This window comes from Schistocerca piceifrons, chromosome 1, assembly GCF_021461385.2.
Source record: "Schistocerca piceifrons isolate TAMUIC-IGC-003096 chromosome 1, iqSchPice1.1, whole genome shotgun sequence".
Lineage (NCBI taxonomy): Eukaryota > Metazoa > Arthropoda > Insecta > Orthoptera > Acrididae > Schistocerca > Schistocerca piceifrons.
The window spans coordinates 300608507-300623302 of NC_060138.1; the positions used below are offsets into that span (position 1 = coordinate 300608507).

General features: G+C 40.4%; 1 protein-coding gene across 1 annotated transcript in view; it reads right to left on the reverse strand.

Moving 5' to 3' along the window:
* The window catches only part of LOC124782852 (AFG3-like protein 2), a 198091-nt gene that overhangs the window by 69983 nt on the left and 113312 nt on the right, over positions 1-14796 (reverse strand). The window contains exons 7-9 of the mRNA XM_047253977.1: positions 14631-14749; positions 268-389; positions 39-192 (exon numbers count right to left, since the gene is read on the reverse strand). Of these exons, the coding sequence (XP_047109933.1) occupies positions 39-192; positions 268-389; positions 14631-14749 (395 nt within the window). The remainder of the gene's footprint in view (positions 1-38; positions 193-267; positions 390-14630; positions 14750-14796) is intronic.

A 14796-nucleotide genomic window follows, 5' to 3' on the forward strand; every position in this document is an offset into this window, starting at 1 on the left:
AAGGAGATAAAAATATATATTTTCATCTAGGTGCTCACCGTCCATTTCAACCAGCAGCTGGTTCAGAGTATTTTCTTGTTCTGAATGGCCACCAAAAGCACGACCACCTCTTTTTCTACCAACTGCATCAATTTCGTCAATAAATAGAATGCAAGGTGCATGTTTTCGTGCCATAGCAAACATGTCTCTGACCTGTCAAAAAGTCAAAGTTTCAAAATACTGTCAAAATAAAAGAATTTTAATTTCTGAACACACACAGTTACTAACCCGAGACGGGCCAACTCCCACAAACATTTCAAGGAATTCAGAACCTGAAACTGTTATGAAAGGCACATTTGCTTCACCAGCAGTTGCCTTTGCAAGTAACGTTTTGCCAGTTCCTGGAGGACCTAAAACATAAACATAACATTAATTGACTGTTCCGTTGGTTCTTGGTAGAATATTTTATACATTACGAATGAAAAAGTCACAACAATGGTGTAATACTCTACTATATATTTTTTTTATTTTATACGTAAGTTCTTTGACTGTCGTGCAATCAGGTACAAGGATGAATATTAATCTTTATAACTGAAATCGCATAACAGGCAAAAACTGATTTATAAAATAATAAATACTGTAGAACATTACACCAGTTTTTGTGTTTTTCATTCATAATAAAAAAATAATAGTCTCAAAGTTCAAATGCCGTTATGTACACAATAAAGCTAGGATAGTTTCTGCACAGTACATTTATCCATCAATAGCAAGTCATTAGGTAACACGTTAACAGCTTTAGATCTCTCAAATCTTTGTGCCTTAAAGGTATATGAATTGTTCTACTGATTAGAACAACGTCAACACACACACTTTTTTTGATCAATGTCTTAACACTTGTATTTTCATGCGAATGTACAATTTGGAATATATTATGATGCCTTTATAATGCCTTTTCCATTGTAATATTAAGGAATTAGCTTGTGGTGACTTTAGCATCAAATTCAAACATTGGAGGAGATCAATGTGACACGTGATGTACTGGTGAAGAAGTAAAATCTAAACTGGATGCGTACTATAGCAGGGTGTATCGTGGACAAGGGAAAAAAAATCCTGGATATACCCTTTAAAAAATATACCTTTCCCCAGGGGAAAATACACTTTTACGGTGCTAAGTGACAGTAGGTTTTTCGTAGATTTTTTCCTTTGGAACTGTAAAACTTATCAATCCTTTGAATGGTTTATACATTGGCAAGTAACTTCCCCGGGGGGGGGGGAAGAGAAGTTCTGAAAAGACTACTGATGGGGGGGGGGGGGGGGGGGGGGGGGGGGGGGAAGGGAGAGGCGTTTTGGAAAGACCTTTGATGTGCAGCAACATATAGGGTGCATATTTTCGTATTGCGAAAGTATAAATTCGAATTGCACCAAACACAGTACGTTAGTTTCCGAAGCGTTGAAATCGAGACTGCGATTTCCTTTTTGTAAGCCAGTCATATCTCGTGCCGCGTGATCTCACTGGCCGATGACACCAGATATTCAGAGCATAGGACACGTGCTGTTGTCAGCCAATAGCAAGATCACTGTTACGTAAAGCGAACACACAAAGAGGAAAAGTTCATAGTTTACATTAATATACCTACAAGAAAAGCTAAGCTTTTACAGATAATATTGGTCTCTAAGATTAATAAGCTACAAGAGAAGCTAACCATTCACATGTAGTAACAATCTTTTTTTGAATGTGTTATACTTTAAGATACATCACACAAATGTGCCAGTAAATTTAAAATAATGCCATAAATGTTTGGTCCTCTGGGCTCGAAATTCTTGTAAGTGGCTGGTCCTCAAAGTGTTCAGTTTTAAAAGCTCTGTGACTTAAGAAATTCATCCCACTTTCTCACACTTAACATAATTCAACTTTCGTAAAAAGAAATTTATTTTGAAAGAAACACTTTTTGAATCACCGTTCTCAATACTATCCCGAGACTTTTAGAAACAGGTTCGATATGGCAGTTGCCAGAGAATGCCAGAAAACAGGCATTATTGAGCGTGAGCAGCTTCTGACGATTACTGAGGTACGACTGGATCCACTTTCCAGACTGGCCTCTAATTCCATAATTACTTAATTTACACAAGAGAAGGCCATGATCAATTACATGAAAGGCTTTATTTAGATCCAGAAATATCCCAGATACATGTTGTTTATCATCCACTGCTTTTAATACTTCATTTAAGAAGGCAAAAATTGCTGACTGAGTTGACTTTCCACCTCTAAACCCATGTTGGGAGTCACTTACCAGCCTCTCTCTATTTAAGAAAACTGTTAATCTTCTAAGAAACATTTTTTCCATAATTTTGCTGAAGCCTGACAAAACTGAAACTGTTCTATAATTAGCAATATCACTTCTTGCACCCTTCTTATTCAAAGGTGTTACTTTTGCAGTTTTTAGATTATTTGGAAATACACCACTCTTAAAAGATGAATTTCCTATGCCTGTTAGTGGTTCCACAATAAATGTTGCACTAGCTTTGATAACAGCATCTGGTATCTCATCAACACCCGCTGAATATTTATTAGGTAATTCTTTTAGGATTCTTGAGAGTTTCTCAGGTGTTTCTGGATACTGTGTTTGAATGAATTTTTTGATTGAGTGACTGGTTGGCAGTTTGTCATGGTGTGTATTTATTAACTGCTTCGCTATATTTGAGAAATAATTGTTGAAAGCAGTAGTAACATGTTGGGGGTCAGTTAGTTTATTTTCATTCATGATCAGCTGTATACACTCCTGGAAATTGAAATAAGAACACCGTGAATTCATTGGCCCAGGAAGGGGAAACTTTATTGACACATTCCTGGGGTCAGATACATCACATGACCACACTGACAGAACCACAGGCACATAGACACAGGCAACAGAGCATGCACAATATCGGCACTAGTACAGTGTATATCCACCTTTCGCAGCAATGCAGGCTGCTATTCTCCCATGGAGACGATCGTAGAGATGCTGGATGTAGTCCTGTGGAACGGCTTGCCATGCCATTTCCACCTGGCGCCTCAGTTGGACCAGCGTTCGTGCTGGACGTGCAGACCGCGTGAGACGACGCTTCATCCAGTCCCAAACATGCTCAATGGGGGACAGATCCGGAGATCTTGCTGGCCAGGGTAGTTGACTTACACCTTCTAGAGCACGTTGGGTGGCACGGGATACATGCGGACGTGCATTGTCCTGTTGGAACAGCAAGTTCCCTTGCCGGTCTAGGAATGGTAGATCGATGGGTTCGATGACGGTTTGGATGTACCGTGCACTATTCAGTGTCCCCTCGACGATCACCAGTGGTGTACGGCCAGTGTAGGAGATCGCTCCCCACACCATGATGCCGGGTGTTGGCCCTGTGTGCCTCGGTCGTATGCAGTCCTGATTGTGGCGCTCTTCTGCACGGCGCCAAACACGCATACGACCATCATTGGCACCAAGGCAGAAGCGACTCTCATCGCTGAAGACGACACGCCTCCATTCGTCCCTCCATTCACGCCTGTCGCGACACCACTGGAGGCGGGCTGCACGATGTTGGGGCGTGAGCGGAAGACGGCCTAACGGTGTGCGGGACCGTAGCCCAGCTTCATGGAGACGGTTGCGAATGGTCCTCGCCGATACCCCAGGAGCAACAGTGTCCCTAATTTGCTGGGAAGTGGCTGTGCGGTCCCCTACGGCACTGCGTAGGATCCTACGGTCTTGGCGTGCATCCGTGCGTCGCTGCAGTCCGGTCCCAGGTCGACGGGCACGTGCACCTTCCGCCGACCACTGGCGACAACATCGATGTACTGTGGAGACCTCACGCCCCACGTGTTGAGCAATTCGGCGGTACGTCCACCCGGCCTCCCACATGCCCACTATACGCCCTCACTCAAAGTCCGTCAACTGCACATACGGTTCACGTCCACGCTGTCGCGGCATGCTACCAGTGTTAAAGACTGCGATGGAGCTCCGTATGCCACGGCAAACTGGCTGACACTGACGGCGGCGGTGCACAAATGCTGCGCAGCTAGCGCCATTCGACGGCCAACACCGCGGTTCCTGGTGTGTCCGCTGTGCCGTGCGTGTGATCATTGCTTGTACAGCCCTCTCGCAGTGTCCGGAGCAAGTATGGTGGGTCTGACACACCGGTGTCAATGTGTTCTTTTTTCCATTTCCAGGAGTGTATTACTGTGATTAACTGGCCTGGTACCCATTTTGTTCCTTATAATTCTTTCCACATTTCAAAGCCTGAATCTGTTATACACTTAACAGGAAGCAAAGAGATTAATGGCCCAGGATTTTCACCATTTTGCATACTTTCCTCGTAAAGTAAGAGTAATTTTATATACTACCATTAGGGGGAATTTTTATAAGCTAGTAACTGCAAATTACAACAAAAAACTGTTTACGAAGTGATACTTTCAATAACCATGCATTGAAGGTGAACAACAGAAGTTTGCATCAGCATAGTGATGAAAATTGTGGAATTTTTCACTATACATGTCTCACAAACACATATCCGTAACATTCATGACACGTAAAACCCATGCTCGCCATTTGTTACAATGGATATACTTCTAGGGACTTCTGACACCTCACCACAAGTATCACACATGTCCAACAGCTGCGAATCTATTGCCATGGCAACCTAATACTGTGGTGCACACAGATTAGATTAGATTAGATTAGATTAGATTAATACTAGTTCCATGGATCATGAATACGATATTTCGTAATGATGTGGAACGAGTCGAATTTTCCAATACATGACATAATTAGGTTAATTTAACAACATATTTAAATTAATACAACAATTTTATTTTTTTGTGTGTTTTGTTTTTCTTTATTTTTTATTTTTATTTTTTTAATATTTTTGTTTTGTTTTTTTTCTTTTTTTTCTTTTTTTTTCTTAATTTATATCTAAAAATTCCTCTATGGAGTAGAAGGAGTTGTCATTCAGAAATTCTTTTAATTTCTTCTTAAATACTTGTTGGTTATCTGTCAGACTTTTGATACTATTTGGTAAGTGACCAAAGACTTTAGTGCCAGTATAATTCACCCCTTTCTGTGCCAATATTAGATTTAATCTTGAATAGTGAAGATCGTCCTTTCTCCTAGTATTGTAGTTATGCACACTGCTATTACTTTTGAATTGGGTTTGGTTGTTAATAACAAATTTCACAAGAGTATATATACTGAGAAGCTACTGTGAATATCCCTAGATCCTTAAATAAATGTCTGCAGGATGATCTTGGGTGGACTCCAGCTATTATTCTGATTACACGCTTTTGTGCAATAAATACTTTATTCCTCAGTGATGAATTACCCCAAAATATGATGCCATATGAAAGCAATGAGTGAAAATAGGCGTAGTAAGCTAATTTACTAAGATGTTTATCACCAAAATTTGCAATGACCCTTATTGCATAAGTAGCTGAACTCAAACGTTTCAGCAGATCATCAATGTGTTTCTTCCAATTTAATCTCTCATCAATGGACATACCTAAAAATTTGGAATACTCTACCTCAGCTATATGCTTCTGATTAAGGTCTATATTTATTAATGGCGTCATACCATTCACTGTACGGAACTGTATGTACTGTGTCTTATCAAAAATCAGTGAGAGTCCGTTTACAAGGAACCACTTAGTAATTTTCTGAAAGACAGTATTGACAATTTCATCAATTAATTCTTGTTTCTCAGGTGTGATTACTATACTTGTATCATCAGCAAAGAGAACTAACTTTGCCTCTTCATGAATATAGAATGGCAAGTCATTAATATATAATAAGAACAACAAAGGACCCAAGACTGACCCTTGTGGAACCCCATTCTTGATAGTTCCCAGTTTGAGGAATGTGCTGATCTTTGCACGTTACGAGAACTACTTATTTCAACTTTCTGCACTCTTCCAGTTAGGTACGAATTAAACCATTTGTGCACTGTCCCACTCATGCCACAATATTTGAGCTTGTCTAGCAGAATTTCATGATTTACACAATCAAAAGCCTTTGAGAGATCACAAAAAATCCCAATGGGTGGTGTTCGGTTATTCAGATCATTCAAAATTTGACTGGTGAAAGCATATATGGTATTTTCTGTTGAAAAACCTTTCTGGAAACCAAACTGACATTTTGTTAGTACTTCATTTTTACAGATATGTGAAGCTACTCTTGAATACATTACTTTCTCAAAAATTTTGGATAAAGCTGTTAGAAGGGAGATTGGACAGTAATTGTTGACATCAGATCTATCCCCCTTTTTATGCAAAGGTATAACAATAGCATATTTCAGTCTATCAGGGAAAATGCCCTGTTCCAGAGAGCTATTACACAGGTGGCTGAGAGTCTTACTTATCTGTTGAGAACAAGCTTTTAGTATTTTGCTGGAAATGCCATCAATTCCATGTGAGTTTTTGCTTTTAAGCAAGTTTATTATTTTCCTAATTTCAGAGGGAGAAGTGGGTGAGATTTCAATTGTATCAAATTGCATAGGTATGGCCTCTTCCATTAACAGCCTAGCATCTTCTAATGAACACCTGGATCCTACTATATCCACAACATTTAGAAAATGATTATAAAAAATATTTTCAACTTCTGACTTTTTGTTCGTAAAGTTTTCATTCAATTTGATGGCAGTACTGTCTTCCTGTGCTCTTGGTTGACCTGTTTCTCTTTTAATAATATTCCAAATTGTTTTAATTTTATTATCAGAGTTGCTGATTTCAGACATGATACACAAACTTCTGGATTTTTTAATAACTTTTCTTAATATAACACAGTAGTTTTTATAATTTTTGATAGTTTCTGGGTCACTACTCTTTCTTGCTGTCAGATACATTTCCCTTTTCCGGTTACAAGATATTTTTATACCCTTAGTAAGCCATGGTTTGTTACAAGGTTTCTTACGAGTATATTTAACTATTTTCTTGGGGAAGCAGTTTCAAATGCATTTACAAAAATGTCATGAAATAAATTATATTTTAAATTGGCATCAGGTTCATGGTACACCTCATCCCAGTCTAACTGCTGTAGGCTTTCCCTGAAATTTGCAATTGTTAAATCTTTGACTGAACGTACTACTTTGGAGGACTGTTTAGTATTGCTGAATGGAGCTATGTCATATATTGTAACTAGCTGTGCACCATCATCAGAAAGACCATTCTCAACAGGCTGAGCATTTATCTGGTTAAACTTATCTTGGTCTATAAAGAAGTTATCTATCAGTGAGCTGCTATCCTTTACCACCCGAGTAGGAAAATCAATAACGGGTGTCAAATTGAAAGAACCGAGTAATACTTCAAGGTCATTTTTCCTATTACCCTCTTTCAGAGAATCTACATTGAAGTCCCCACAAATAATAATTTGCTTCCCCCTGTCTGACAGATAGCACAACAAGGAGTCCAAATTTTTCAGAAATAGATGAAAATTTCCTGATGGGGACCTATATACAGTTACAATTATAAATGTGCCTTTATTTAATTTAAGCTCACAGGCACATGCTTCTATATGTTTCTCTATACAAAACTTTTTTGTTTCTATACTTTTTGCACAATGATAACTTTTGACATATATGGCAACTCCTCCTTTCTCCATATTTTCTCTCATTACATGTGCAGAGAGCTTATATCCACTTACATTTACCTTATCCATATCAGTAACAATGTGATGCTCAGACAGGCATAGTATATCTATTTCATTCTCAGCTTCTAAATCTTCTAAACAAACCAGAAGCTCATCTACTTTATTCTTTAAACTCCCAATATTTTGATGAAATATACTTACATTATTTTTAATTATACTTTTATGAGAACCTTTCCTTATTCTAACATTTGCAGTACTCTCCTGTCTGAGTTTCTCATTGTGCTTAGGCCTAGTTCCTATACCAGTGGTCACATGGTGTTCAGAGAGGCAGATTATGTCAACTGGGTTGGGTGACTTTAATTCATCAATGGAATTACCTAGGACTGAGATACAACTTGGTGGAGATAAAATTTCTGGTGATTGGTGAAAATTTATAATTGATAGCTGTGATTGGTGATCCAATGTGCTAGAATTGTGCTGTTTAATTTCTTTCCTAAACTGAAGATTTGTTTCAATCCTGACCTCTCGTACAACTTGACATCTTTCTGTCTTACCTATCCTAAAAAAGATGCTGCTCCAACACCTGTAACCACTGGTATTTTACCATTCATGGCAGTGCCTCCCCCCTTAAATTTCCTGCTATTACCCCAGCCAGTTTCCCCTTCCCTTTCCTGTTGAGATGTAGGCTGTGCCTGGTATAGTCCCACCTACTGAGATAATCAACAGGAACCACACCAATATGAGCCCCCGCACCCGACCCAAGCAGCCGTTCCAACTCCAAATTAACTCTCCCAACAGAAGAGTTCAAATGAGGCCGGTCATGGCGTCTCAGGACAGATACAAATTCATCATTGGTGTGTCTCGATGCCGACGCAATCTTTACCAGGTCACACTCTATACTGTACCCAGGATCTCTGTCGATGTTGTTCCCTGGCCCTCCAACAATAACCACGGTGTCTTCCCTGGTAAATCCTTTACAGAGTGAACCTAAATCCTCTGTCACCTGATCCAGACTAGCACTCGGTCTGAAAAAAATTTGTGACCTGGTATTCTGGTCCTAATTCCTCCTGCAGAAGTTGGCCTACACCTCTGGCATGAGAACTGCCTAACAACAAAACTTTCTTCCTTTTCGATGACTTTCCTACATTCTTTTTCAATTTCCTATTGAAAGTTTGTTGTGTCCTGTCTACACCTACCTCTGCTTGAGGCTCATCAGTTTCTAACTGAAGCAACAGGTCAAACTTATTTTTGACATTCACCACAAAACTGTCAGACTTAGTTCTAGGCCTGTTCCTTCTGCTACCTGTTGCCACTTTGTTACTGGCCCAAATGACATCTGATGAGAACAAAATACAACTAACCAGCAACACAGTTGCTGTCTTCAACAAGCTAATGCCAATAGATGTACAAGATGTCTTAAACCCACTGCCCACTGGAGAAAAATATGATAATATTAAACAATCAAAGTTTAGTTTTTTGTCATAGCCATAGGCAAAAAGCTTCTAAAAGCTCCTACAAATGGAAGAACTTCGATCGCATGCCATCTCAGCTAACTTCTTGTCTTTGAATTATTGTGGGCAATGCAGTGAACAGTCAGCCCATGAAACATTAGGCTTTCACAGTTGCTAGTAGATTGCCATAAAATTCTAATGGTGTTATCAGAGACCACGACGCACTGGCAGAAAACAGAGACAACACTGTGGGAGTGTCTCCGTAAACAAAGAGTTGAGCGAGTCAGAGAATCTTATTCAATGTTATTTTGTGACATTTCACCAACCAAGAAACAGACCTGCTATATCACAAAAGTTTGGTACAGTAATTCTACCATGCTGCCCACCTTACCAAGGAGAATATTGCCCGTAATCTGTAGTGTTGGCAAATGATTCCAGACAGGACAGTTGTCGGGTATTCATAATGAAATAGGTGATGAAACTGCAATTCCTGTCCAACAATGGAGCTGACATGTCCGAGTCTCCATCAATCCACCTATTGTGATACATACAGATGACAACTACCTAAATATCTCAAATAGGTACACATAAGATTTCCACTTTGGTATATCAACCATCTTTGACTTCAACTAAGTTGCATGTGTTATTTATTTGTTGTCAGTGTAGCATATCCAATAATCTGCTACCAGACCTACAACAGTGGCATATATGTAATGATTCAACAACCTTAGGACAGTTGCTACTCACCATATGGTGGCGATCCTGAGTCGCAGATAGGCACAACAAAAAGACTGCCACAAAATAAGCTTTCAGTTAACAAGGCCGTTGTCAAAAGCAGACAACAGATACGCACATACACTCATGAAAATGCATGTCTCACCCTGTGTGTGTGTGTGTGTGTGTGTGTGTGTGTGTGTGTGTGTGTGTGTGTTTTATTTTGACAAAGGCCTTGGTTGCCAGTGCTGATCAACACATTGCTGAAGCTGCTGGCAGTTGTGGATGCATCCACCATTACTGTGATAAGGTATTTGAGGTAGAGGATGTGCAGAAGTGTGGCCTTTCCTATAGTGGATTTCACTTAACAGAAAGCTGTTTTTACTTCTCTGCTGTTATGTGTATCATGGCTTCAGCAAACCCCTGAGGAATTTATGGGGTAGCATGGCCAAAAGTGCAAGAGTGTGAATGAATCATCCATAGAAGTTCATTAGGCATACGAATTATCACAATTCATGAATGGTGGTGGGTTGTGGCAACTAAGTAGTGGCTTCCACCTTGTTTCTTTGTTAACTGCCATCAGAAGGATGCATGAACTGCTTGATGGTAATTTTTTCACTTTAGAAGTAAGTGATTCTAGTAGACAGCAGACACTGTCCTTATCTGGAGAGATTGCACTTCTAGGCATACTTATCCATATTTCAACTGATGTGGGTAGTCAACTGTAGTCCCCATTCAAGTACAAGCAACACTGCTGAATATGAAACTGACAACTGCCTACCACCACCTATAACAAGGCTATCCTCAGATTTGTTCCCTATACTCACAATAGACCTGGAAATCAATGTGTAATGTATGTCATTTCAAATCTAAGCATCTGGCACAATATGAACAAGAAATTAAAACAAGTGTGAATGTAAGAAAGCTTTGAGAGACAGACAGACACACACAAATGAGAAAGAACACATGCTCGTTTTCAGAACAAATCATTTGACAAGCTAGAGGACACACGCCCACGCCCACGCCCACGCCCGCACCCGCGCCCACGCCCGCGCACGCCCGCGTTGAGACTGCATTTCTGCGGGGGAGAGCGGGGACCTCACCTGTCTGTGAAGGTCTGTTTGTGAGATCTTCAGCATATTGGGGAAGGAAATTTTGTCATTGCAAGTAAAGTGCCTACAGCTGGCCAGGCTGTTAGGGAGAGATTTTTTGTTGTGGAAGGGGTGACAGCTGTCAAAATGTGGGCAAAATTGGTGATTACTGGATTCAATATGGACAGTGGTGTGGATGGAGCCATCAGAGGAGCGTAAGTCGTCATCCAAGAAGGTGGCATGTTGGGCCGAGGATTAGGCGAAGTGGATGGGAGAGAAGGTGTTGCGGTTGTGGAGGAATGAGGATAGTGTGTCTTAGCCCTGAGTCCAGATCACGAACTTAACATAAATGAACCTGAACCAGACCAGACAAACAGTCTGGGGAGACTAGGGAGGTTTCCTCTAGATGGCCCATAAAAAGACGCATAGGAGAGTGCCACGTGGGTGTCCATGACCATGCTATAAGTTTATTTATATACCTTCCCATCAAAGGAGAAGTAGTTGTGTGTGAGGATATAGTTGGCAAGATGTACGGGGAATGAGATAGTGGGTTTGCAGTCTGAAGGACAATGGGAGAGGTAGTGTTCGAGAATGGCAAGGCCATGGGAATGAGGGATGTTGGCATATAGGGAGGCGAGTGACAACCACTTTTAACTGTGTCTAAGAACAAAGCTGACTATCCAGTACAGCAGAGCACAACATATTCGAGTCAACGGTTGCTTCACTACCTGTGCCATCTGGATTCTTCCCTCCACCACCACCACCACCACCACCACCACCACCACCACCGTGCGCCTCACCCCATTTGCTCCAGTACCTGTTTTATCACATGCCTAGCTTGTACTCCTGCCATTCCTCCCTCCCACATTCCTACCCAGAAAACCTGCTGCCGCCCTGTAAGCTGCTAGCTAGCCCTGTTCCTGTCTCACCATTCTCTTTCCCTCTATCCACCACATCCAACACAGCATCCTCCCCACCCTAGTCCACCTGCCAAAATACAATCCCAACATTGTGTGTCCAACCAGCACATGGTAAAGGGACAGGTGTGTGAAGTTTCTGCTATTCACTGAATGGTCTACTTTATTCTTAAATTATATATAAAAACAAAGATGAGGTGACTTACCGAACGAAAGCGCTGGCAGGTCGATAGACACACAAACAAACGCAAACATACACACAAAATTCAAGCTTTCGCAACAAACTGTTGCCTCATCAGGAAAGAGGGAAGGAGAGGGGAAGACGAAAGGAAGTGGGGTTTAAGGGAGAGGGTAAGGAGTCATTCCAATCCTGGGAGCGGAAAGACTTACCTTAGGGGGAAAAAAGGACAGGTATACACTCGCACACATGCACATATCCATCCACACATACAGACACAAGCAGACATAAAGGTCTTTAAATATGTCTGCTTGTGTCTGTATGTGTGGATGGATATGTGCATGTGTGCGAGTGTATACCTGTCCTTTTTTCCCCCTAAGGTAAGTCTTTCCGCTCCCGGGATTGGAATGACTCCTTACCCTCTCCCTTAAAACCCACTTCCTTTCGTCTTCCCCTCTCCTTCCCTCTTTCCTGATGAGGCAACAGTTTGTTGCGAAAGCTTGAATTTTGTGCGTATGTTTGCGTTTGTTTGTGTGTCTATCGACCTGCCAGCGCTTTCGTTCGGTAAGTCACCTCATCTTTGTTTTTATATATAATTTTTCCCACGTGGAATGTTTCTTTCTATTATATTGATATCATTATTCTTAAATTACTTACATTATACCATAATTTTACCTACTATGTTTATAAGAAAGGTTTTATGTATAGATACCCCGTACCAGTTTTCCTATCCACTATGAAGGAATGTCAGCTGCCAGATGTCACTGTCTTAACAGTTCCTAATGTCGAGAAGGCAGATGAGTTTATGCCACTGGGAGAACAATTAATGGATACACATATTAAGAAACAAGTAAAGAAGCATGTTGACATAATTTTAATCTACTTTTACATCCATACTCCAGAAGTTGTCATAAGGCACAAGCAGGGGGTACTTTGTACCACAACTAACCATTTCCTTTCCTGTTCCACTCCCAAATGGAGCAAGGGGAAAAACTACTGTTTACATGTCCAATTTCTCTAGTCTCCATGGCTCTTACATGAAACATATGTTGGTAGCAGAGTTACTAATGCTGTATTTGAACATTAATGGATTGTTTTTCCTACTCATCTGCATTAACTTACATTTTTTCTGTGTTTAGAGCTAGCTGCCAGTCATCACACTAACTGGAAGTTTGTCAAAGTCATCTAGTACCATCCTGCAGTCGTGCAACAACGATATCTTCTCACACACCATAGCAATTTCAGAAAAATTGCTACTCACCCTGCCTGTTACATCATTTATACACACCGAGAATAAGAGTGGTCCTATCGCACTTCTCTGGGGCAGTCCTGACGATACCCTGATCTCTGATGAACACTCACCATCAAAGACAATGTACTGAGTTCTATTACTTAAAAAGTCTTCGAGCCACTCAGATATCTGGGAACCTATTCTGTATGCCAATAGCTTCGGTAACAGTCTGCAATGGTGCCCCAGTGTCAAACAAATCTGGAAATCTAGGAATATGGAATCTGGCTTGTCCTTCATCCACAGTTCGCAGGATGTCATGTTAGAAACTGGCAAGAGAGTTTTGCATGAGCAATGCTTTCTAAAACTATGCTGATTTATGGAGATTACCACTTCCTTACAATCTGTGTGTCACCAAGTGACTTCCATTCTTCTTTTTCTTTCCCTTCCAAGAAAGAATAGGGTGGTTTGTACAAAGAATGTCTCACTCACCACTGTCCACTGTGATTATATTGAAAATAGTCAACACATATATGTAGTACCTGTAGACACACCTTTTCTGATGGTAACACTCTTTTCAATTTCTAGCTGCACCAGAAGCTAAAAAACCTTGTATTTAGCTTCCCATTGAAAACACACACACACACACACACACACACACACACACACACACACACACACTAATTCCAGTGAGATGTGATATATTTATGATTTGCCTATAGCAAAGCAATGAGAGCAGTTTCACGTGATAAGCCTATCACCATGTACTGGCTAACACTTAAATATCATCTGAACACTTGAGAATATTACACAGCTGTGTTAACATATACTTTTCCCCTATTTGACATAATTATAATAGAAAGTAACTCTGCAAGCAGGACCATACAAACAAGCAACACTGACCAGATAATGTGTTATCCTACCCCATACGGGTTCTTTTATTGGGCCTACAAAGAGGCACAGGGTCAGTACATAACATTTCCTGAGCAGTGTTTGTTTTCTACATGCTTTAACTACTACTTATCATTCAACTAGCTCCTCAATTGGCCGAGTGCATCCTGTTGCACCCCTCCCGTTAACAAAAATTCTCTGGCAGTAGCTGAAATTGATCCCAGATCCTCCAAATTTCAGACAGCCATTATTTCTGCTAAGCTACGGAGGCAGACTAAGATGATACAATGATAAACAGCAAATAATCAGGTTATAATAATAACCATAATGCTAGCACGTTCTAAAGAAAATAAAGACACAGTAGAACCATTGTTACAGAACATTTCAGTGGAAAAGTTATCTGAGTGCAGCCTGTTATCAGTATGTGTACTCATAATAATGTGATTAGAGGGAATAAAACAAAAATTTATGATGTACAATTTCATTAATAAAGGAAGATATCGAAATGGGATGCCCAGTCATTCTGTTACAGTATGTACCTCTTATTTCTACTGAAATATGTAAGGATACAAAAGTTATTTACCTGTTAATATTGCACCTTTGGGGATTTTAGCTCCTAAATCAATGTACTGCTGAGGATTCTTGAGAAAATTAACGAACTCCATTATCTCCAGTTTAGCTTCTTCACACCCGGCAACATCCCTACAAATAGATAAGAACTTCTACTAAACTGTATAGCTTTATGATGA